The 26,399-nt window shown below is 40.6% G+C and overlaps 1 protein-coding gene across 6 annotated transcripts in view; it reads right to left on the bottom strand.

Moving 5' to 3' along the window:
• Positions 1–26,399, bottom strand: part of PLPPR5 (phospholipid phosphatase related 5) — a 121,100-nt gene that overhangs the window by 36,140 nt on the left and 58,561 nt on the right. For all 6 annotated transcript variants that reach the window (XR_004276265.1, XM_032302717.1, XM_032302718.1 and 3 more), the window contains one exon: positions 5,836–6,012. Coding sequence is in view for 5 of the 6 variants with exons in the window: in XM_032302717.1 (XP_032158608.1) it covers positions 5,836–6,012 (177 nt within the window). In the remaining variant the exon portion in view is untranslated. The remainder of the gene's footprint in view (positions 1–5,835; positions 6,013–26,399) is intronic.

Raw genomic sequence — 26,399 nt, 5'->3', positions numbered from 1 at the left:
TGAAAACTTGGATTTATTCTTTATACTTCCTATACACAATCAGTCACTCAATTTGCTCTATTTTTCTTCCTAAAAATTTTGATTTCTCATATCTGCTTTCTTCTATGTCTAGTACCAACTCCAAAGACTAAGCAATCACCACCATTTGTCTGCATTCTCTAAAGTCTCCCTCCAATCCATTCTATAGTGACGAAAGAATGATCTTTCCAGAATGCAAATTGGGGGGCGCCTGGGTGGCTCAGTGGGTTAAGCCGCTGCCTTCGGCTCAGGTCGTGATCTCAGGGTCCTGGGATCGAGTCCCGCATCGGGCTCTCTGCTCAGCAGGGAGCCTGCTTCCCTCTCTCTTTCTCTCTGCCTGCCTCTCCATCTACTTGTGATTTCTCTCTGTCAGATAAATAAATAAAATCTTAAAAAAAAAAAAAAAAGAATGCAAATTGGATCATGTCACCCTTCCTCAAACGACTGTGGCTGGGCTCCCCTTTTCTCTAATAGTATAAACCCTGCCCACCTTTGCAGCCTTCCTTCTCTGTGCTTTCCTTTTTCTGCCTTTTGTTTGGAATAGTGAACTCACTCTCTTTGCGCACCATATATATCCTCCTCACCCGTGATATCTCATCTCAGTATCACTTCTTCACTGGCTTTCTCTGACCCCAGGCTGTTTTTGTTTGATCACATCAATCCCCGATGCTATTCACCAAAACATCTATTTCTAATGAAATTACACATATGTTAGCATAATACTTTGGTTGATGTGAATCTCTTCCTTAAAGAGCTTCCTTTTAAGCTCTATGAAAGCAGAGATGCTGTCTCTCTCTTTTTCTCTCTCTCTCTCTCTCTTTTTTTTTTTTTTTTTTGGCTCACCATTATATTCCCAGTGCCACAGTGAATGGATAGACTAATGAATGAGCATGTGTCCAGGCCAAGTATTCTCAAATTTTCTGATGTTCCTATATAATTTAAAGTGACATGCCTCTGAAACATTCTATTTTTACATGAATGACTTTCATGTGTATAATTCTACCCTGTCCCACAAAAATGACACTAATAAGTCACCATTACATGTATAATTTTTGTGCACTTTTGCCAGTGGTGATGATAAATTAATTTAATCTATTTGTGGTCATTTTCTCTCTTCACTTGTAGCGAGCAAAACATGTGTATTGTTTGGGGTTAAGTGCATAGGCTCTGGGGATCAAACAGGGCTGAGCCTTAATGCCAGGCTCCCTGATTTATTCACTGGGAGCTTGAGCAAGCAACTCAGTATAACTAGACCTGCTTCTTTTACCTGCAGAATGAGAACAATAATAACTACAACTCATCATGCTGTTGTGAGGACTGAGTTAACATAGTAAACACTACTCCAATAACTCTTACTGTTATTGTATTACATATGATAACATGACCAATTCTTGCTACGGCTCAGTAACCTTGAACTACTCGGCTAGACCCTGGGCATCTTTTTTGGAAACACTTTGAAGCATATATTTGTTAAGCATATATTTGTTGAATAATATTAACCAATCTACAACTATCATTCAACTAGTATTTGGTTTGTATTTTCTTAAGCATGGGGATTCTGTTCTCTGACTTTAAAGAAAAGGTACATGGGATGAGGGTGATAAACAGGACAGGATTTAATTCCTCATTAGAAAATAACGGGCCAAACTTTGAGGGCAGTGGAAACTCGGGAAAAATGGGAGAACCAGGTAATCAGGAACACTTCTTGGGCAAGTTGGGACTTGTCTGAGAAAAATCTCAAGTGCAAAAAGGATCTGAATAGTCGTCAAAGGTGAGGACCACGATATCCAGTACCTTCTCTGCACCACACACTCAACTGTATTTGCGACCTATGGGACTTCACTTAAAACTGGAAAGAGCTCTGGGAAGTAGTAAAACAGTTCCCCACTCATTCATTCATTCATTCATTCAGCCATCCATCAAGTATTTCTCGAGAATCACCTATCTACCAGACCCAGTACTTTGTACTGGGAATATTCCATGAAGAAAACATATAAATGCCTTCTCCATGCACAGCTTATATTCTGGTGGGTTTGACAGCAATAAATAAATAAATAAATAAATAAATAAATAAATAAATATAAACAAAAATATCATATGTGGTATATTAAAAGTTGAAACATTCTATGGAGAAAAGTGAATAGGGAATGAGGAAGGGATTCCTTGGTGGGGGGGGGGGATATTAAATACAGGTAAGGGAGGCCTCCCTACGTTAGAAAAAATGAGAAGACAAGTGACCTCTTCAAGGTCATCTACCCAGCATGTGGTAAAAGCAGGATTCAAACCTAGGTTCATGTGGCTCCCAGACCCCTGTTTTGCTCTAAAAAATATACAGAGGAATGGGCATTCTACTGGGGCAAGCATGAAGTCCGGACAGAACCTGTCTGTGAGGGAAAGGAAATTGGGTTGATGTGCGGTATAGGATTCCTCTGCAAGGAGACAAAATACACTTGGATGGGAAGGTGCAGCCAGATTACTGACAATCCCAGAAGCCCAGTGGATGTATTTGGGTTTAACACGCAGGAATGAACTTCGTTTTGTTTTGTCTTGTTATTAGCAGCGGATTATGTTCCAAAGAAGAGAGAGGCAGAATGGGAGGTGTTTGGAGGAGAGTCTGAAGTGAGAAAGAAGGCAGTTAGGAACCGAGAGATAGAAGAAAGAGAAAAAGCACTGATCTCGAAAATGGAGTACAGTCCCAACAGTACACATGTTGGTCAGAATGGCCAAGAAATGAAACGTGGAGGAGACATTTTGTAGTGGAAATAAACTGGGACCAGATGAATCACCCGGTGTGGGAGATGAGCAAGAAGAGTGAGTCAAAGGCAGATGCTAGACATTGGGTCTGGGTGACTGGGGGATGTGGATGCCTTCAACCAAGACATGGAGTCTTGGAGTCGGTTAGTGCTCATTCTATTCTGGAACCATTTCCGAGTTCTGCACACGGCGCAAGATAATTGGAGACACCCCAGGATATTGCCAGCCAGAGCCGGAGTTGCTGCTCAGAATAAATGTCCTCCTCGCCCAAATGAGAAGCCCGGGAACCATCATGGATTGCTCCCTCTCCTTCACCTGTCATCCCCGGTGTGCCATCAAACTCCAAACCTTCCATCTCCACAAACCTCCCGGATATCCTCCCTTCTGTTTGTGCCCATGGAGGCCTCATTTGGGACATCTTATTTCCCTGGTTCTGCACAAATTGCCCCCTCTACCTTCACCTGGAGTTTCACATTCCAGCAAACCTGTTTTCAAAACACAGATTGTATCATAGAGTAAAAGGGGCTGAAAGGAATCAAACTTTCAGTCCTCCACGTGTCCATTCGTTGAACATACACCATTTCATTTAAACTTTTAAGTCCTTAGAAGCTTTAAGGAGGCTGTTATTAGCCTCATTTAATGAGGAAGAACCTGAGGCTCAGGAAGGTACATTGGTAACGGCCCAAATGAGGTAAACTGCATAATGCCATGCACTGAGTAAATAAAGAAGCTGAGATTCAACCAGTTTTAACTCACTCGAACTCTGACAAGGGCTCTCAAATCCCCGGCATTGCAAAGAAAAAAGCTCAGATCATTGTAAGCTACAAGGCCATTCAGGATAATTACCCCTGTGTTCTACTTCCCACTCTTGTCACTCACGCTGGATGACTCGTGCCGTTCCACAATGCCACTCCCCCACGTGTACATGCTGTGCCCAAGCCTACAATACACTAAGGGCTCCATAAAGGCCAATTTAATGAAGCATTCTATATTGCTTCTGCACACTGTGCTCTTTGCCCCTCATTCCTTATGCCCCCACCTTCGACCTTCCTGCTTTACAAACCTTTCAAGTTTCCGTATCTCCTTTCTGACTGTCCCTAATCCCAACGGGATCTCCTGAGTCTATGAACTGATATCATTACATTTAACCTTCTATAAAACTCTTTCTATCTTGTGACCTATTTAAGTAGATGGACTGTGTGTCTTTTTCATTTGATTTAATCCCCAGCACCAAGCACCGTGCCTGGATTCTAACAGGGGCTCAGTAAATGTTTCTGTTACGAAAGAAGAGAGGAATGGACTCGTGGAGGGAATAACCAATTATTGTCTGACCCCTGAACCGGAGCGTAACTCCCACAGGAGACAGATCATGTTTATCTGAGCCGCCTCACAGCCCCAGTCCTTGGCACAGTGCCGGAACCTGCAGGCACTCACACTCAGAAGTGGTCATGCATGAGTGCACGAATGTTTGTTGAGTTATTACAGTTAAGGCATTATCTTCATGGGACCTTTCATAAGGTCATTTTCCAGGTGGATGAGAATGTCCGAGGGGCCACTGTGGAGTGTTCTGAATATATGCAATCAGAGGGGCTCCAGCCCAAGGGGAATCCACGGTCTCGCTCCTTCACCACCTGGTTCTCAGATGAGGAAGTGACTGGGAGGAAACTAGCCTGCTAGATTTGGGCTTGCAGGGGGTCATGATGTTCATGGGAAGTGAAGACAAGTCGGCCACAGCCACAGGAAGATGAGTAGGAAGACTGATGAGGCAGATGCCAGTGAAGAGGTTTTGGACCCATGCAGCTGAAACCTAGTTACATCTGACACTAGTGCTTTGAAATTTATTTATTTATTTAGTTAGTTATTTTTAGTGCTTTGAAATTTTAACTTTTGGGAGTTCTTCTCTTAGGGTTGATGTAAGGTGTTTGTCTTGTTTTGTTTTGTTTTAAATGTTTCGATCCGCTTCATCTGCAGTGAGTGAAAGAAAGGAAGAGGCTCTGGCCCGAGTCTGAGCCCCAGTTTTCCTGGGGCCATAAGATATCTGTGGGAGAGAGGTGGGGGTGAGCCTAAGTCTCCCAGGCATCTAGCAAACCAGAGGGAGTGACATCAGGAAGAAAAGCAGCACAGAGCCTGGGGCAGGGATGAGGTCATAGTCAGCACCCTACCACAAGAGGTTCTACAAAACAGAGCCTGTTTAAAATGCCCAGCACACAAATTGTTAGCTGGAAAGGTTCATGCAAGTTTTTGCTCACTGGTTAGGAACTAGGGAAAGGAGCAGAAGAAGGGAAGTTAAGCATGAGAAGCAATTTAAATGTAATCAAAATGGAAATAAAGTGTTTTTTCCTATTATAATGTGTCAAAGCAAAAATGTGTTTTGATGTATAGTTTACACATTTTCCATCTGGGTTAAATGTTATGTACTCATACTTATAATGGATTGATTATTTCTAAAGCCAGGCTAAAATATATTTTCCAACAACCAAAACCTATAGTAATAATCCAAGGATATTTTATAAAAGGGATAGAGATAGCATGCTTACTTCATTAGAAATCACTACGAATGCTCTTCATCTCCTAGCAAAATCTGACTTGAGGTGGTATTGTCTTGGAAACCACCCATGAAGTCTTAGTTACTGAAGGGAACGAGTTCATCTCTCAAAGCACAGTGACATGGCGGTTCATGGAGGGTATTACGCTGAGGCACTGGGATAATCTGGGATGCTCTAGATACTCTGGGATGAAAAGTGACCCCAGGAAATTTTTAAAATATCCAACTAACCCAGTCTTAAAAACCATCCAAGGAAAACTGAGTGGTTTTGCCCATTTCCATTTAATATGAAAATATTCTGTTCACCTTTATGTGTAGAATTTACATATTTTTCACCCCCAAATTTGACTTTAGGCAGAATAAATGAAGAAGGTGAAAGAAATGAATGACTTAAAATGTACATAGTATCATTTGACACACCACATTTAGGGAAACCTGGCAATTCACACTTGTATTCTCATCGGTGATTATAGAAGTTAATTAAAAATGCAGCAAAATCCAGATAAATTTGTACTTACCAGAAATACTGCTATAGATATTCCAACCAGAAAGCCTGCTATCACATCCGACCAATGATTTCGATATTCTGCTACTCTGTTGAGTCCAGTAAGAAAGGCCAAACACATTAAGCCCAAACATAAAACGGGCTTAGCAAGTCTTGTTCCTTTGGCTTTGATTGTGTTGGTAATGTACATCTGAAACATTAAATGAAAAATACAACTTTTCATGAAGGTACTTTCTTAATATATATCTGATATACTTCTATATTGTACACACATATATTTATAGACATATCTATGCCTACAGGGTTCAAATAATTAACTGTAGTTAAGAATTTTTTGAAGGAACTTTCTTAGAAGTAGAATTTTAAAAAGGTGATTATTTAATTTTACTTACCTGATATTTTCTGATGGCCAATTCTTATTAATATGAATCATCTAGAAACACTGAGCACTGACATTCCAACTGATTTTTAACTTTTAATGTACCTATTGAACTATTAATATTTAACTATTAATGTACCTATTGCTTTATCTGAATTGACATCTTAGATCACTACTGTTAGAAGGGGCAAACTGATGAAGGCACATTTTGAATGCTTGCATTTTTGTATGCCATATTGGGAGGATGGAGAATTGATAAGTCAGAACTTGTGACTATAGCTGTAAAAAATAAAATAAAGTTGATTTTCACTGAACAGACAGTGCTTTGAAGAAAGAATTAGAGGTTGAGTGCAGTGACAAGGTTTGCTTTTATGTTGTCTCAGAAATTGTGAAATTACTTTGTTTTAATTAAATTTTATCAGCCAGAATTAGGACAACAAAAAACTTAACGACAATCAGGGAAAATGTCTCCTTAAAACAAACAATGAACAGATACCTACATTTTTGGTGTCTTCACACATGCTAATGAAGAGGATATAGTGCCAACTGACTGCCTAAATGAAATGTCCCCACACTGGGAGCCACCACGCTCAAAAATAATTTGGTCTTTCTTCCACTCTGATTTATTCTATTGCTCAGTTGTTGATAATTTAAACTTATGTTACAACATAAGCAAAGCTGTTGACTGCAAGGGGAATGTGTCAGTTAATATATCAAGTCATTAGTAAAGTAATTATAAAGGAGGTGGCTTTGACAGTCCAATACGTTTTTATGGTATTAATGTCAGTGGGTATCTAACGTTGATGACACGCTCTGAAAAAATACTTAAAAATGCATTTAATCACTTGCCTATTGCACTGTGTTGAATTAAAAAAAAAAAAAAATTGCCTGAGAGGTTAAACCAAAAATCAGCGCTCAAGTTTTTCCTTCACAGCAGCCATTTCAGAATACTATGAAATTTAGTAATTATCTCCACCCCCCCCACTCCCCTCAGCCACACACACACCTTTTTTCCTCCTGGGCCAAGTTTGCAGCCCTGTTAGCTGCCAGAAGAGGATGCATGAATGTTTAAACAGCCCATGTGATACAAAGCTTCTATCTATCCAAGTTCTAGCCCTTTGCCATCTCTCTCCTGTCCCAACAATCTAGGGCGGTGGCAGGGGTAGGGGGGGTGGGGAGGTGGGGGGGTGGGGTGCTGAATTGTTTCACCTTTGGCCTGTGACCTTTGGAGCTGGGGCTGGGTACTCTAAGTCTGGGTGTGGCAGAGCTGAATAATTTCAGTGACGAAGGATAAGTAGACATAAGGGTGAAACAAGAAGAGATGAGAGAGAAAATGCTGTTTCTGCCATTCTGAGAGAAGGTGTTAAAGAGCTCTGCCCACACGAATAACAAGGCAGGGATATCACACCATTTCAGGTTGCCACGGATGCATGTAATGGAGTAATTCCTTATCTGACTAGTGCCTATGAATAGGAAGTGAAATTGGGGCTGCTTGTGAGGTTTTCTTTAACACAGCTATAACGTTGATTAATTCTGGCTTTTGCATTTCTTCACATCTGTCAGAACTCTAAACATACCCTGTCCTTATTAAGAGAAAATAAATGTGGGATGATAATTGAAGAGTATTAATATTACTAATATTCATTACAGCTATGATTTAGTGAGTGATCGCTGTTCAAGGCAATGTTCTAAGTATCTTATGTTAATTACCTTATTAAAGTCTCCAAATAGCCATATAAGTCAGATCTCATCATTACCTTCATTTTGTAGATGAAAAAAACTGAATCAAGGTAAAGCTCATTATGAAGAAACACAATTTGGCTGTTGGGAGTGGTACTGTTGAAAATGGAAAGATGTAAATGAGAAGTAAAGCACCTCTTAATCTCTCTCTCTTTCTTCACTGATTTCTTGCAAGGAGGAAACAGCCCATGGACATAAGCTGCGTATCAGCGAATACAAGAGAGTTGAAATCAGAGGAGGAACAAGGCTGCCGTGATATCATAGGGTGAAGCCACATTTATTCTCTGCTAATAGGGAGGAATAAGAAGTAACGGAAGTATGGTCTCTCTCTGTGTGGACAATCTCTCACAGAATCTATCTGGTTTTGGAAAGCATTCCCCCCTCATCCTCAAAGGGCATCTCAGATACTTGTCCCAGTTGTGTAGACTTAGAGTAATCTATAAGCTTGGGTGATGACTCTGAGGTTTCTTTTGAATGTTTGCTCCAGTTGCACTAATGATCCAAACATTGGTTATAAGGACTCCAAAGATGTAGTCTGGCTACAGTGCAGACTCATGAAAAAGCTTCCGTATGAGGAATAGCCTGGGATTTGGCTCTTCCTTCACCAGATCCCCACTTAATGTCCAGACCCAGAAAGGAAGATGATTGAATTTTAAGGGTTATGGAAAAAGAGTGACATTTGTTCAAATACATTCAATTTTAAGGTGGATCATAGCATGTTTTGTAATATATTTTTCTAGAACATAATCAGTTGCATGGATGTCACAAAAGAAAAATTAGAGAGTTTTCACTTATACTCGACAACTCTTGGGTACTTTATGAATATAAGTGCCTTTTAACCAGTCTAATTGTGTTATTCTTACAGAAAGTCTATTATTCCTAATTTGCAGGAGAGGAAATTACAGCATAAGAATCTATTAAGCAAGTTGGGTACAGTACAGAAATTGATTATTTATGCTCTCTTGGTTTTTAATTCACTTATGAAACCATCTAGGTTAACCAGATGTCAAAATGTAGCTAAAATAAAACAAACAGAAGAGTGTATGTTTTGAGCAAGATCATATCCACTCAGTCCTCAAGGGTCAGTGGATGCTCACTGCCTTCCAGAACCCTCTCATTATTTAACCTTTGTTAGCGGTCCCCGTCCACCCATTCTGTGAGCATTTATCAGCACAAAGATGCAGAAACCAAAGCTGATCGGCCGCTGTCCACTAACTGTCTGGTATATATTCTTTTACACTTTTCTCCTTGTTTATACAAATATATACAGCAACTAACATACACCTAAAGGGGTTTTGCTTATTTGTTTGCTTTTACTAAAGTGTAATCACCATGCCCATGTTCTTCAGAAGCGTGAATTGATTCACCTGTGATAATAAACATCCATCTGCTGGCTAAGTTGAGAAAGCACCGTATGATTTTAAAACACTAATTATATAAGTAAATAAAAATAAAAACAAACATTTGTGTTTGTTAAGCACTGACTATACACCTGAAACTGTCTCTCTAAGAGGAGACATCTAAAGTGAGATCCAAGAGAAGGAGTCTGAGAGTTCCCAGCAAAGGGAAGTGGTGGGGGAATGACTACTGAATTCTGTCAAATGCTTTTCCTGCGGCTACTGAGATGATTATACTGCTTTAAGCTTTTGCCACACAAATTGTCTGGCATATGTATATTGTCTTTCTCCTCCGTGTCTATCTCACAGTGCCTAGAGCAATACCTGGTACAGGGCAGGCACCTAGATGGGAAGAACACAGCTCCCTAACGATGTCCATGCACCAATCCTATGAAACAGAAGAAGAGTGCCCCAAGCCAAAGAATTCACACAGACTCTAGAAGCTGTGAAAATCCAAGAATGAATTCTCCCCTAGAGCCTCCAGAGGGAGGTAACTGGGCTGACCCTTGATTTTATCCTAGTGAGACCCATGCTGGATTTCTGAACAGCAGAACTGCAAGATCGTAAATTTTAAGCCACCAGGTGTGTGGTAATCTGTCATGGTGTTAAAAGAAAACCACTACCTTCAATCAATATGGGCTCAGCGTGTGAATAAAGAAACATTCTGGGATTTGTAAAACTGGTCCAATGGAGGAGGTAACTGTGGCCTAATGATTAGCGCATCCACTTTGCAATCAGTAAGATCTGGTTTAGTTCTTAGCTCTGCCGCTCATGTAGACAAGTTATCCAATATTTAAGCCTCGGTCTCCTTATGTATAAAATGTAAATGATCACGAAAGCATCATTGCACAGTACTGGAAGGACTAAAGACACAATATAGGGGAAGTTCTCAGTACAGAGCTTGGCTCACAGTAAGTGCCTGGTAACTGCAAGGGTTAAGTCAGCGCCAGGCTGAAGAACACGGAAGTCCAGGACCTACAGTGCTGCATGATCATGAACATGGCGCCTGGTGAGTGGGGATTATTAGGTATGTGGTGGCGTCATGGCCGAGCATGCGGAGAACTTGGTTCCTTCTCTTGTTTCTAGGCTCCTTTCACCTTTTCCTTATGCCATTTTGCAGCTTTTGTTTTCTTTCTTCTAAGTTCTCTGTCTAAATACAGCCACTAATTGTTTATTTGCAGTCTGTTTGTTGCCCTCTACTCTTATCCTTTGGCTCTTCTTTCCTATAAACAAAATGACCTCAATTCCACCCATCAGTATGGACGTACTGTAGTCCTCCTCCCAAAATGTAGAGTCCAAAACAGAGATATAGTCAGGGGTGCATATCTCCTGACCAGGTGAGGGTATAACTTACTTTTCTGGATTGCACCTTATGGTCTTACTCATGGATCTGTATATTATAATTTGGTTAGGAATGGATCATCTTTAAGCTGATTTCCAGGTTTTGACTATTTTGATTAATACAGCCTAAAAAAGGAATAGGTTTTTTGGTTTTTGTTTTTCAATAACTACATAGCAGTACTGGTCAGAGTGTTTGTGACTTCCTCTCATGGAGTGATGCCCTAGCAAGTTCCCCTACTTTGGACTCCCAGGATTACTCAAAAAGTCAAACTTCTTAATTATTTTCAAATTAATATTTCACCCTGCCAATGCCATTTTGAACTTTTATGATGACATCTATTATCTTTGTTCTTTCTCTGAGCTTCTTGTTAGCTCTACACAGCATCAAAGATAGAACTTCATGGCACTCTAGTAGAGATTTATTTGCAAGTTGGTATGGACACACTGAGCACTATCTTTTAGGTTCATTTATTAAGCCAGCTGCACAGTGTCCTGAATGTCTTACTGTTGTATCCATACTTATTTACATTCATAGATTTGTCAAATAGCAATGTAAAGGTGTCTGATAAGGTGTGTCATAGAATGGTGATGGGAGGTAATCCAACAGAGGAAAGACCATAGACTTTGTACCAGACAGATTTGTGTTCACATAATTCAGACCTTTCAGGGCTATGAGAGGGGAGTGCAATAAACAGTAGTATATTGAAGTCATAATTTTTATATACTGCAATCTAGATTGTATAAAGCACGCAGCTACTTTATTTTCCATAACTGATCTAAACTCCATCATGAGCATCCATCCAAGACTGAACAGGAACAGAATAGGGGAGGGAGGAATGTTTAATAAACCATCAGTTGTTTTCTTAATTTCTCACTCTTCCCCTTCTGGCAAAATGGCATTGGAGTCCAGTTGGCGGTCTGCCCAAGTGGGGAGGCAACCTCAGAGCAGCCACAGGTCTGTCTTACAGTGTGGCCTCTTCATTTTTGCTGGCTTCCACAGCCCTGTGCTTCTCCCACGTGGTCTCCCCTGGGTGCTCTGCTGACAATCACTGTTGAATGTCCTTGTGAACCCAATGCTGACTTGTTCCATCGAGGCTCACATGCTATAAAATTCCTCTGAATCTCCCGCACATCTTCCTGCCAGCTCCAGGTGCGCTGCCTGTTCTCTCCAGCTCTGCAGTAGGGTCCCCTGGTTCCCATTACACTCATCTCTGCTGCCTGCCCTACCTGCTCTTGGGGTGCCCTGAGGTTGAATTCTTCCAATTGCAAGATGGAAATGATGTAAAGGCCATTTATCTTCTGCTTTCTTTTCAACTTCTGTGCAGTTTCTATTATCTGGTGACTAATTTCCTTCTCAGAGATCCTAACTCGGGTGCTCAGTCAGATGATCACATCTGCCATTCTGGTCTTTGCTCTCCTCCAATCTTCCCACTCGCTAGGCCCAGAAATGCACCTTCTCCTCCCTTAGGTTGACGGTTCCACCTCTTACATTAGATCTTGTGTTCTCTGTATTACTGGCTCATGATAGTCAAATCTTTAACTTTTGCTTTTGGTACGTAAAGGTAGTTTTGGGATTTAGAAATTCCCATTCTCTTTTGACAAAAGAGATTTGATTATTAAAACTAAATAGTGTTTTCTTTTTGGATAGATACTGGCTCATCGCTTTCCTACCCACCCTTGACTGAGGTATAATTTGCAAATAATAATTTTGTTATGTATATATATTGTTAAGTAATCACCACAATCAAACTAATTAATATATCCATTTCTTCACAGAGTTATCATTTTGTGTGTATGTGTGTGAAACCATTTAGGATACACCTGCTCTCTTAACAAATTTTAAGTATGCAATACAGTATTGTTAACTATAGTCACATTGCGGAACATTAAATCTCTGCGAGGTAAATATACTACATATACAATGGAATACTATTCTGCCTTTAAAAAAAATAGGAAATCCTACTATTTTTGACAACATGGATGAACCTAAAGGAAATTATGGTAATTGAAATATCCAGGCACAGAAAGAAAATACTGCATGATCTCTCTATGTGGAATCTAAAATAGTCAAAATCATAGAAGCAGAGAATAGAGAGTGGTAGTTGCCAGGAACTGGGGGAAAGGGAGATGGGGAGATGTCAGCCCTTCTTTTATGGACCACCCTTCTCTAAGGCAAATGAATAACAGATGAGAAATCCTAGAGCTATGTTGTCCAATGGTAGCCACTAGCTAGTACAGCAACTGACCATTTGAAATGTAGTTAGTGGAAACAAGGGATTCAATTTTTTAATTTTATTTAACTTTAGTTAATTCAAATTTCAAAACTTGTGTTTGACTTGATTATTAGAAACATTTTAAATATGTTTGGAACAAATTAGGTATGTGTGTCTAGTTTTTACACTGTGAATTCTATGAAGCCTAAATACAGATAAAGTATTTCAGATGAAAATTTAGTTTCCATCTGAGATGTAATGCAAGTGTCAAATAAACACACTGGATTTCAAAAACTTTGCCAAGAAAGGAATGCAAAATTAATAATTTTATGTTGATACATGTTGAATTGGTAATATTCTAGATATGTTCACTCATATGAAATAGATTTTAAAATTAATCTCACCATTTTTTAAGCTTCTTTAATGTGACTACTGAAAAATTAAAAATCATATATGTGGCTCATTTTATGTTTCTATTGGATAATCTAAATAATCTATTTGGTAATGCTGACCTAAATAAGAGCATCATGATAGAAAGGGAATGAAAAATATATCACTTAATCGGAAAAAAAAATTGCATGCATTTCACCATTTATTGCTATTTTTTAATTTAATTATTATATTGGTTGGAGTTGGGTATTGAACCTAAAAGCATTTTGGGGGTACCTGGGCTTTATCAGACAACAGTTATCTATATCTTTATATCTATATTTATCTTTTACATCTATTCACATTACAGTTTAAATAACACATAATGTGATAAAGTGATATTTTGGACTTATTTTGAATTTTCAGAGTCAGTCTACTTTTTTCAGGTTCTAATGATCATAACATCTACTTTTCAACGTTTGACTTCATCAAAGTTAAACATTTTTTTTGTATTTTACTGACAGTCATTAGGTGCTCAGGAGATTCCGCACGTAGTTACTGTAAACCAAGAGGAAAAGCTCAAAATAAGAGTTTAATATTTTGGGTTAAAATGTCAACCCAGCTTTCATTAGTTCTGTGACTTTAGCCAAATTACTTATCTGCGTCTTATTTTTATAACATTTAAAAAATTAAAATGGCAGTAATAGTTTGTGGGATTTGGCTCAAGAAATTGCACAAGGAATGCAAATTTTGGCACCAGGAAGATTTTTGTTTATTTTGTTACTTGAATCCACTTAAGGGATTAAAAAGAGATTATTTAGATTAAAACTATATATTTTCTGGGAGAACTAATAAAATCAGTTGCCTAGCATGTGGGTATGGGGATAAAGGTCCTTAAGCATACTGTAGCTAAAAAATGAAGGGAAGTTATCCATTTCCTTACAATATACTTAGTGGATCCCTAACAAAAGATTACATAATCATGAACACAGAATTTATCATGTAGTTGATGTCCTTGAATGGGCAACAGTAGGGAGTCACAAATGTGATGTGAGTAACAACACCCTCAGTGTTCAGGACCAGCTGGTACATGCAGTTAAGATCTGAATATGCTCAGTGACTCAGCTGCCCTCAGCACAATGGCCAATTGATGGTTTGGTTGTAAATAACAGCTCCTTCATCACTGACACATTTACCTTATCCCTGAAGTGCAGCCGTGGCTGATTGAACATGGAGCCCATTTCTCTCCAGTGTGACCCTCCCCCCACATCCCGAGAAATGTATTGTATGCGTGGCCCTTCATCTCTCAGCTAGCAAAATCAAAACACTTTGACTTGACATTTTCTCGGTCTAAAATCAAGAACTACACACAGTCACCATTTAACATTTGTTTTCCATATACCAGATAAAAAGTAAAATAATATTTAGATAAAGATAGGCTGTCATTAAAAAAAAAAAAAGATAAGCGGTTATCTTTTTTTCTGATGTGATCCAAGGAAAAGAAAAACTATGCGCTGGTTGAAGAGTTACATGCAAGCAAAAGATACTTGATTCCTATGATTTTAAGAACTCTGTCATATCTAAGATTTAATGTTTGCTGATTAACAAGTAAGAACTAAAATTAATATGTAAAAGATGGATCTGGAGATCTTTAAATACTACACAAATGTGCATTTGACTGCTAGATGAAGTTAGGAATCAGTTTTAGTTTAACTTAGAGGCAAAAGAAGAAAATACAACACGCAAAGCTATTAAAATACCCAAGTTAAATGTCAGGGACAAGAAATCAGTGGTAAAATGGCAAAAGCACATTTCAACTATCTCTGCCTAAAATCCTCAATACTGCTTGAATTTGTGGATAAGGGGGGTTCATATTTTCTCTCAGACTTACCTCAGTTCAGGGAAGAAACTATAATTAATGAGCATGTAATTAATCGCAGACATGATCTCTGTAAGGTATGCACTATACATCTCCATATAACATATAGAATTAGAAAGATTTTAAATATTAAGAACTGGGTTCACATCTTGAGATATCACCTTAAATTATTCAATAACAGGAAGAACTCATAGCTTAAAATGATCAATGTCCTATCAAAACGAGGAAGAGAAACGTGTGCCCCAGGGCAAACACACATAACACACACAGAGTCTCGTAGTAATCACTGTGGCCATAAGTGAACTGAGAATATATATATATATACATTGTTATGCCCGAGTTTTCGCATCCGAGAGACCACCAAGGAGCCAAGCACCGATGCAATCACATGAGGGTTTATTTGACAAGCTTAAGCTTGGGCCCAAGTATACCCGACACAGCGAAATAGGGACTTGGACCCCGACCCAGATTACAGTCAGAGTTTTTAAAGGCAGAGTAGGGGTGGACTCGGAGGTGGGTGAAGACAAAGGGGGTTATGGATGATGTAAGTCTCTAAGGAATTTTGGAAGCGAGGTCTCCAGGATCTTGAGGGGTTAGCTGTTGTCTGAGGAAAAGGTTATTCATTACCAATAATAAAAGTCTTCTTGTGAGACCCTTTAGATGTTTATCAGTGGGTCATATACTTGGGAATGATTCTCGACACTATCTTGGAGGTTTCCTAAAGATAAAGTTTCCTAAAGGAATTATTAAAGTAGACTTACAGGATTCTGGTCAGACTTGTCAGGGGGTCGGTCAGGCTAGGATTGTCCTTAGCAAAATCTCAAGGTGAGGGCAGTTAAGGCCCCAGGGGAGAGCCACTCTGTCTGTTTCAAGGGCTTGTCAATAGGTGAGGAATTTTAATGATTTTCTTCTCTCTCTGTTTCCCACATCAGCTAAACTTGAGGTGGGATGGCCTTAATTTTCTAGACCTCCACATACATATAGGTTTGCAACTGGCAGCAAAGTACTTTATCAATTTTACACTAATTTCAGTAAACATCATAAATATTAACCACAGCTTGACATTTTGAGGTATTGAACAGCATGCTCATAGGATATCACTGACCTCATTCCTAATGCTCATCTGGGACTAAATCACAGGGGTGGGGAGACTTCCTGGTTGGTCATCTGGGGGTCTCAGGAGGCCCCTCCTCTCCCCTGTTTCAGAGTTGGAGATTTCCCTCCCCCACTCCCTCAATTTTCATTTAACTAAAAAAACTGTCTAGATTCACCCCCCCCCCATTGTACTTTAACCTGATTTTCAGCTTTCACCTCACTACCCCTCAGTTGCAGAAGGAAAGTGGAAAGCATGAGCCCTGGTGTTTGGCCCCTTTTCTCTCACACCCTCAAGCTTCTACCCTTCATTCCAAGACATTCTAGGTTTGGGGCAAACAAGTTGCCAGATGTCAAAAGATCCTCTCTCCCAGGTGCCTGCCCTGTATCTCAAATCATATTCTCAACCTCTACCCCAGTTGTTGGGAGAATGATCTCTTGTTCATTTTGCTACTCAGCATTTGGTCTCATAATAAGTATTGGGAAATGACATCATTTTTGTTTTGAAACAACTTTTGCTAGTTTATGAAAGATAGAAATGCCTTTTCTTCTTTGTCACCTCAGTGGCTGGCATGATTCACTCTCAATGGCTACTTAATCAAAATGCAAGTTAAAATTAACTGAGTGCTTTCCGTGCATCCAAGACTATGCCAAGTGCTATATGTGTAATTATGTAACCTAAATAATCCCATGGCATGGGAACTTAACAGGACAGGTAAGAAAGACATAGAAGGTTAAGTAACTTGTCCATGGACTTAGGGCTACTAGTAATGAAGCAGGAACTCAAGCAGCCTAACTATGAAGTCCGTGCTCTGACTGCCACAGACTGTATGAATGGAGAGGTCTCTGCCTCAGTCTGTGGGGGGCAGGTGGGGCTCGAGGAGTTCTTTGAACAGAGGTGAGGGCGTGAACAAAGGAGACACGGGAGGAACTGAAAATAACTCCAAGTGTCAGACAGAAGGCTGTGTGGCTGGGGGTGTTGGGGAGCCCTGGGAGGGACTGCTGAGAAGGGAGCGGCAGAAAATTAAGATAAAGAGGTTAACAGGGGCCAGGTTACCAAAGGATCTGTGGGTCAAGTGAGGGAGTTTGGATTTTTAGGAAAAGGAAAATGGAGAGCCCTTACGGGGACAGGAGGAAATGACAGGAGCAGATTTGAGTTTTAAAGTGTCACTTTGGCTGAAGTGGTTCCAGGTGTTGGGTGGTCATGTCCTGAACTGCAGCTATGAACAGATTAGATAAATAATTAGGAAGTTGATTTGGTAAGACTCATTAGTTAATAAGATGTGTGTGTGTGTGTGTGTGCACATGCACATGCATTTGAATGGATGAGTCTGAACTGAACAGAAACTGGTTGTGGTGGAAAGTAAGGTAAGTAAGGAACAAAGTATAACTGGTCCCAAGACTCAACAGCTGGCAGAAAAGTTTCCAGTGAGGAAATCTAGCTACCCACCTGGAGGGGCAATGATGTTCACATATATACCAAGAATCAAAATACTTGACCTGTTTTCTCATGAAAAGGATGCTCCATGGCAGTCCTAAAGACTATTAGCACTATATGCTAAGTACATTAATGAGTTAAACAGACTTTTGAAGGCTGACATAGGTACTGAAACTCCATGTGTGACACAGCAGCTAACGTGCACATCAGCACAGAGGCTGGGTACACAAGATGACTTGGGAATATAGGAAGCACTGAATGAATGAATGAACATACTGCTTTTGAACTTAGATTTGTGTCTATATTACACTGATAACATCTAACTAGAAAAAAATATACAAATTCCACAAATATGATTCTATAAATAATTTAACTCTGTGTCTTTTATACCGCGTATGTATTTTAGCTATTTTTTGAAGTATGTAGCATTTTCTGTATTTCAGAAATAATGTCTAAGAAGCTCTTTCTCAGAATACTATCGGTTTTCTGAAAAATTAATGGCTCTTGTAAAAGAAACTACTTTCTTTCCTATCTTCACCTTGCAGGAAGCATCTGCATTTGGTGGCCCTAGTGAGGGGGTCATGCCTTGGGTGGACTCAGAGCATCTGACTTCCAGTCCTAGAAGACTGTCCAGTAGACTGGAGATCTGACATTGGTGGTGACATATCCCCTCTGAGCCTTAGTTTCATCATTGGTCAAATGTAAAAAGTAGCGATGCAATCCTTTATTGTTGTGAAGTATTCCAGAATTCAGAATATTTTCAGATTTTGGAAAGTTAAAGTGATGCATGTACTCCTCATTACAGGACACCCTCAATCGGTTCAAATGCCACACGCCACAATGAAACAAACTCACATTCCTACATTTAAATATATGGATACTTACACAAGGAGAATAAATAAGCCTATAAGTTAGCTTCACATTAATTCACTGAATTAATTCACAGAAGATCAGGTTTGCCATTAAAAAGGTTCAAGTCTGATCACCAATTCCAATGAGGGAGTAACGGGGAGTGAGCAGGGAGATTCTCCCACACCAGCCATAAGAATTCCCCAGACACCGAGTGTCCTAGAACTCAACTCAATTCTGACACTATCTACCCGAAGATAGCACCAGATTCCACAGGTTAAGGGCTCAAGACTGCCTCTCCCCACCACTTCGGGACACAAATTGCAGCCCCGTTTACAACCTGTGCTTCTGACCTACTGGCTGCAGGGTGGAGGTTCCGATGACCCCACCCCCCTTCTTGGGTTTGATCCATTTGCTAGAGTGGCTCCCAGAACTGACAAACATTTCACTTGCTAGATCACTGATTTATTATAAAAGGATATAGCAGCCAGATGGAAGAGTTGCACAGGGCAAAGCATGGGAAAAGGCATGGAGCTTCCATTCCCTCTCCAGGTGCACCTCTCTCCCCCAATCTCCATGCGTTCATCAACCCAGAAGCCCACGGAGCTCCTTTTGGATTTTTAATGTAGGTTTCTTTACAGAGGCATGGATGAATAAATCATCTCCTGGGGTAATAACTAGACTGAAGTCAGGGGTGGGACTGAAAGTTTCAATCCTTTGATCATGGAGTTTGCTCCCTTGGCAACCGGCCCTTGTCCTTGGGTTACCTGGAGCTTTCCAAGGGTCATCTTGTTAACATAACAAAGACATGTTTATCACTCTCCTCACAAGAAATTCCAAGGGTTTTCAGAGCTGTGGGCTAGAACTGTGCATGAAGACCAAATATATACGTGCTATATAAACCACAAAATCACAGCCACCCAAAAAACACACATCTTGAGGCATGCAGTGAAGAGAGCGAAGGCACCAAGGAATACAGAGTAAGGCCTGCTCTCAGAAGAGTGATTAGATGTATCTGGATTAAGTTCAAGAATTATGTGGAGAAAACTAGTCTGGCCTTGAAAGCTATGTGAAGGAATGTGTTACTGAACCTGAGGAGAGAAGATCGGTACCACAGGGGCTTAAGGCCCTAGAGGAAGATACGCTTGGCTGGTGGGACAGCAGAGGCTACAGGGGAAGAAGGAAGATGGATGGCAGGGATGCTTGGCTCTCGCTACTTCAGCAGAATAAGGGGCATGAAATCTGGAAACCGGAGACATGGAGATCTGACCATACTCAGGAGATAAACCTCAATGGCAGCATGAGAGACAGGAGATTATTTCACAGGCATGTTTCCTAAACTCTTTTGGTTTGCTGGGGCTTGGAACTTGTGTGGCAACGGGACATGGCTGAGGGGCAGAGGAAGGAGTGGGCAGGTAGGCAGGAGTGTGCTTCTGGATGGACGGGAGCTGGTGCCTGGCAAACATGTTATCCCCCACGGCAAAAATATGGCAGTGAAGGGCAGACAGGTTGTATGTTCCTGGGTAGGCAAGAAAAGATTTCCTAGAATACTATTAAAAACACACTATATGCCAGAAGAAGTTAAGTAAAAGTTGAAAAATAATGTCAGGCTCAAGAGAAGGAAAGAGATGTGGATGGAATTCATTCATTTATTCCCTTATTCATTTTCTTTTTTAAAGATTGTATTTATTTATTTTAGAGAGAGAGAGAGAAGACGAGGGGAGGAGCAGAAGGGGAGAGACGAGCCGACTCCAGGGTGAGCACAGAGCTGGACTTGGGGCTTGATCCCACAACCCTGAGATCACAACCTGAACTAGAACCGAATCGGATGATCCACGGATTGAGCCACCCAGAAGCCCCTTCCCTTACTCATTTTCAATTAACATTTATTGTGCCTTTACTGCATCATTGACAATGTGCTTGGGCTAGGGCTACAGAGATGGGGAAGGCTTTCCTTGTTGTTCTTCAGGAACTCTTAGTCCAAGAAAAAAGAGAGACGTGTGAAAAGATCCTTATAAGACAAGTCAATCGTAAGAATAATTGAGATGTGGATACAGGGGCATAAATCACAGAAAGAATGAACAGAAAATAGAAGTTGAATTGATCACGAGTTTTCTATGCCCTGACTATGAAATGACACGTAAGACCTTTTGCTTGCCTCGAGGAAAACTGAACGAACAACCCAGATCTGGGGGAAGAGCCAGGCAGGTTCCTGTGGGGGCTTTTTTGTAATACTGAAAGAAAGAAGAAGAAAGGGGGGAGGAAGAGAATTTAAGGCAGGGAAAGAGAGAGGATACATCCTGCAAAGAGAAGGTTCCAAGTTCCTTTACCCAAAGAGCAAGTTCAGTAATATGAATGAGCCAAGATGAATGAGTAAAGAAAAAGCCAACAGCAAGGGAGATTGAGGTGAATGGGCTCAGCCGTATGTTAAGAAGAAAATGAAGCAAAGGGACCGAGGCCAACAGAAGAGAACACCTGTCTTCTAGAGTGGGGAGCCATGCTCGGTGCCAACTAGTCATTGTTATTGGTGAATATAAGTCCAGAGCTACCGCAGCACTAGTGCTTCAAAAATAAGTAGATGTACTGCTCTGATAGGAAATTCTACAACTAAAAATTTGGGGGAAATAATTACATTTTTAAAAATACACTACACAGATACAGATCCATCTGCTAGTTGGACTAGTCACATGCCCCTAGTTCATATCCCTACATGGGCAAGCGAGAGTGAGGAAAGCTCAGAGTGGAGACGAGTCGTTAACTCCATTGCACTCAGAATAAAGCTCCAACTTTTATTGATGCAGAAGGGCCTCTCCAACATGACCTTTTCTCGTTTCTCCAGCCTCAACTTCTCCCTCCCTTCCCAGAGGCTGTGCTTTCGCCATGACAAACTGCTTGTAATCCTCACCATACGCTCTGCCATTCCATCTCTCTGAGTCCTTGCAGTGGGTTGAATCGTGACCCCTACAAAGATACGTCCAAGTCCTAATCCCTGAAACCTGTGAATGTTACCTTATTTGGAAAAAAGAGGGTGTTTGTAGATGTTATTAAGTCAAGAGTCTTGAGATAGACCAGCGTCTTCATAAGGAGAGCGGACACAGGTAGATGAGAAAGGGATAAACACAGGAAAAGGCCGTGTGGTCATGGCCGTAGAGATGGAAGTAAGCTGTCACAAGCCAAGAAAAGCCTAGAGTCAGAAGCAAGAAGATGCAAGGAAGGACTCTCCCCCGGAGACTCCAAAGGGAGCACGGTCCTGCTGACCACCTTGTTTCAGACTTCTGGCTGCCAGAACTGTGAGAGAATGGATTTCTGCTGTTTTAAACCCCCCAAGTTTGTGGAGATTTAATACGGCAGTCATAGGAAACTAATACACTCCTCAACCACCTACTGTCCTTGCCTGGCTCTCTTTCCCTGAGAAATCACTTCTGTTACCTGGAAACCTTCTGGCCACCCGACTACCCTAGGTCCATTTCTATGAAAGCACTTAGTACACATTTTATTGGTAGTACGGGGTACTCTGTTGGTTATGAACTGAACTGTGTCCCCTCAAAATTTTTATGTTAAAGCCCTAACCTCCAATGTGATGATGTTTAGAAATAGGGCCTTTAGGGAGATAACTAAGATTTAATGAGGTTTAAAGATGGGGCCCTAGCTGACAGGATCGGTGTCCTTATAAGAAGAGAAAGAGATACCAGAGAGTTCTCCCTTCACACAGCACAGAGAAAAGACTATATGAGGACACAGGAAGGAGGTAGTTGTCTGCAAACCACACAGAGAGGCCTTACCAGCCACCAACCCTGATGGCACCTTGATCTTGCACTTTGGGTGTCTAGAATTCAGAGAAAATAAGTTTTTGCCATTTAAGCCATCCAGTCTATGGTATTTTGTTATGGCAGCCCTAGAAGATTAATATAACCCCTCACCTTCCAGCCCCATCCAAGAGTTTAGCATGTGGCCCAAGATCAGGGGTTGAGCGTCATTGTCTCTGAATCTTCAAAACACCAGAGGTGCCCAAGTAGAGAGATACATAATTGAATGAATGGCTATTTTCAGTATTTTGGAATTAAACCAATTTTTAATAGTTTGATGTTTTTAATCTAAATTTTTCTTTGAAATGTGGTACACACATTGTAAATTGAGATAAAAATGGAGTAAATCAAAGTTCTTTTATTCTGAGCCCTTTTGGACATTTCTTATCAGACATTAAGATAATTGATGACATTGACAATTACTGAAACACTCAATCCAGGTCTGTGAATTTAAAGGAAAAGATAAAAGGTCACTGATTTAAAAAAAAAAAAAAAAAGTCCTGAGAATTGTGTGACCACGAGGTCAATACAAGTCAATGTTGTAAGGTGTCTGATAAAATAACAAAGTAGACAGACTGAACCAAATAAAAAAAAAACTTAAGGCCATCTTATTTTTATTAGCATTGGGTCAAATTTTGAGGTGTTTGTGTAAATATCAGATCTCTGACATCCCTTAATAACTATATTTGTAAAGTACTTTAAGGTCGTACAATTATAGAATTACAAAAGAAGGAAGTTTATAGAAAATACAGATGCCTCGAAACTGTATTTCATGAATTCTTAGGAAATTCACAGAGGAGTTTCTAGAGCATTTATGAGGACAGAGGTGGGGAAGAAGGGTGGATTACATGAGTAGATGTTACCAGGGCTGATTATCTAATTTTCAGAGTCCCATGTAAAATGCAAATGTGAAGCCCCTTGTTGGGAAATCATTAAGCATGTCGAGATGGTGACAGCTGAGCATTAAATCAAGTGTGGGACCCGCCTGAGCATGGGGCCTGCGTGAAAACACAGGTTATACACTCATGAAACTGGCTCTGTGTGTTATGATTCCCAGTTTAGAAAGTTATGGAGTACTATGCCTCCATCGGAAAGGATGAATACCCAACTTTTGTAGCAACATGGATGGGACTGGAAGAGATTATGCTGAGTGAAATAAGTCAAGCAGAGAGAGTCAATTATCATATGGTTTCACTTATTTGTGGAGCATAACAAATAGCATGGAGGACAAGGGGAGTTAGAGAGGAGAAGGGAGTTGGGGTAAATTGGAAGGGGAGGTGAATCATGAGAGACTATGGACTCTGAAAAACAATCTGAGGGCTCTGAAGGGGCGGAGGGGGGGTGGTGGGAGGCTGGGGGTACCAGGTGGTGGGTATTAGAGAGGGCACGGATTGCATGGAGCACTGGGTGTGATGCAAAAAACAATGAATACTGTTATGCTGAAAAGAAATTAAAAATAAATTAATTAATTAATTAAAAAAAAAAGTTACTTGAATTACAATGGGCAAAAAGACAGCTATTAGGAAAATTTTATTGATAATCCAAGCAAGTGATGATGATGAGAGTCTGAACCAAGTTCACAGAAGTGGGAGTAAAGTGATCAGGCTAAAGTAATACCTCCTAGGACTGTCTAATGTTGCTATTTAATTTCCTCTATGTTATTTATATTCATAAATGACTCCAGTTATAATCAACACCACAGAGCTCCAAGAAATAAAAGTACCCAATAAGAACATTTTATGGAATAAGAAAAATCAATTGCAGAGTGAGTTAAAAGGCCCTGTTAAAAAAATGGCCCAGATGAATTAGTGGGCAGCACTGTAAGTTAAACGATAGCAATGAATGTATAAGGCACTTAAATACAAGAAATATGTCTGATTTATGTGTAGTGGCTTCCTATAGTGTTTCTTATCTGATGAATGCACTGAGATTTCTGGCTCACTCCAAGAAGCCAATAGCTCTGGAACACAGCTTACGCCACTGCCATGTGAGCGGCAAGGGACCATGATGTGAGTCAAAACTGTACTCCTGGGAAACTACAGAGATGTTAGCCGTGCAGACCCAAGGTTAAGAGACCTCAAATTCTGCACTGTCAGCTCCTGGGGGTATATTTCAGTGACTGGGGAGACTGTGGAAGGCAGTACTTCAAAGCACACTCAAGAGGCATTCTGGATTCAGATCCTGGCTCTAGCATATATTGTGTGACTCTGAGCAAGTTATTAAATTTCTCTGAGCCCCAGTTTTCTCATCTTTAATTTATGAACTATCATAGTACATATGGCGTACAAGCGTGAGGACTGAGCAAGATTAAATAAAGTACTTAGCACAGTACTGGCACACATAGTAAAAGGATGTTACTTATTATTCAGCAGTTCATACAAATACAGGTTCCCTTTTTTAGGGAAAATCAAAGTCAAAAGGGTCTTTGATTTTAGGGCTATTTAGAGTGAATAAGGCATATTCTAGAATTGTCTGCTGGAGGGTCCAAAGGAGAGCTCTGCAGGGTGGTGAGAATACGGCCAGGAACAGCCATGGATGCAGCTAGGGACAGGGACCTCACCAGCCAGATCTCTGTGAATCCAGTCCAGCCGTCTCCATGTCCAAGGGTGGCTACCGGGAACTGGGATCAGTTATCGGTATGCAGCAGGACCTGTCCACCCTCAGAATGTGCATGGATCCCATCCAGGCATCATTACATACAACCATATATAAAGGTTATATGATTAAAACCTTCGATCAGTTGTGATTAAAGGTTTTCCCAGCTGAGGACAGAGTGGCAAAGAGCCTTAGTGGGATGGCCCATGGACCTTATATAAATGCCAAGCAGTGTCCTCATTTCTTTCTTGGCTCTAATAAAATTGCCATAGAAAATGCAGAAGCTTAAGTTATTTAAGGAATTAGCCCCATTTATCAGAGGAATCGATCCAGTGCTTTGAGTAGACACAGCCTCTCAGTCTGAGTATCATTTTCTGCATCACTATACTCTGAGATTATAGATTTACTAGGGGACAAGGGCAAGGAATCTATTTAAATCTCCAGTTACAAATAATGAGCATTTATGATATGGTTGTAGTTGCTTGAATCAATCAACCCACATTTCTAAATCTGTATTATATTCATGCTATTGCTGGCACTGTGGTACTGTAAAGAAATGGTCTCTAACCTCAATGAATGTAGACTCTATACTGAGGCAGAAATACTTAAATAATAAAACAATGAGGCTGATCTTCACCCATTTTAAATGCAACATTACTAAGGCCTTTCCAGATTACAACAGGTGCAGCAGCTCACTAGGGGAGGAGCAGTGGCTCACTGTGGGTGAGATGGTGGCAGCAGTGGGCCCCAAGAGCAGGCAATAAAAAGAGGCAATAATAAGGCCTATCGAAGGTCTCTCTGCCAGGCAATCCTGAACAGTGTTAGTGGTAACATGCTTCTACCCCTCAGAATCTTTTTTTGGTGTAGCTAATAGTATCCTTCAAAGTTGGCTACACCAGTCTCTCAACCTGGCTTCCTTGCCACATCCCCATGAAGAGTTGAAGTCAACTTCTCCCTTTGATTCTGGGCAGACTTGTGACTTGCTTGTTACCAATAAAAGGTAGCAGATGTGACACTAGAACTCATATAAGCCCATGAACTTCTGTCTCGTTCTCTGGAATACTTGTGCTTCAAGTTTTGTAAGGAACCAGACCACCTGGGGCTGCCATGCTGGGAGGAAGCCAAGACACATGGAAAGGCCATGGGTGGGCAGCCCTTGTCTTCAAGTCCCAGCCCAGATGCGGACATGTGCATGAGCAATCTTCCAGATGACTCCGTGCCTCAGATATCAAGACACACTTTGAGTCAGCCTTTGAGTCTTCCCAACTGTGGCCACAACATCATGGAGCAGAGACAAGACAGCCATGCTGTGTCTTTTTCAAATATCTGACCTGCCATCTGTGAGCATAGTAAATCGTTTAATGTTACCACATTTGAAGTGATTTGTTACGGAACAACAGTAAGTGGAACATTGGTCTAAGTTGAAATAATTGCTGCAGTTACTGTTGAGAGCTAATAACATATATATAAACTTCAAAT

This window comes from Mustela erminea, chromosome 10 (genome assembly GCF_009829155.1).
Source record: "Mustela erminea isolate mMusErm1 chromosome 10, mMusErm1.Pri, whole genome shotgun sequence".
In the NCBI taxonomy this organism is placed as follows: Eukaryota; Metazoa; Chordata; class Mammalia; order Carnivora; family Mustelidae; genus Mustela; species Mustela erminea.
The sequence above is the reverse complement of the archived record's forward strand: the minus strand, read 5'-3'. Positions and strand labels throughout refer to the sequence as shown.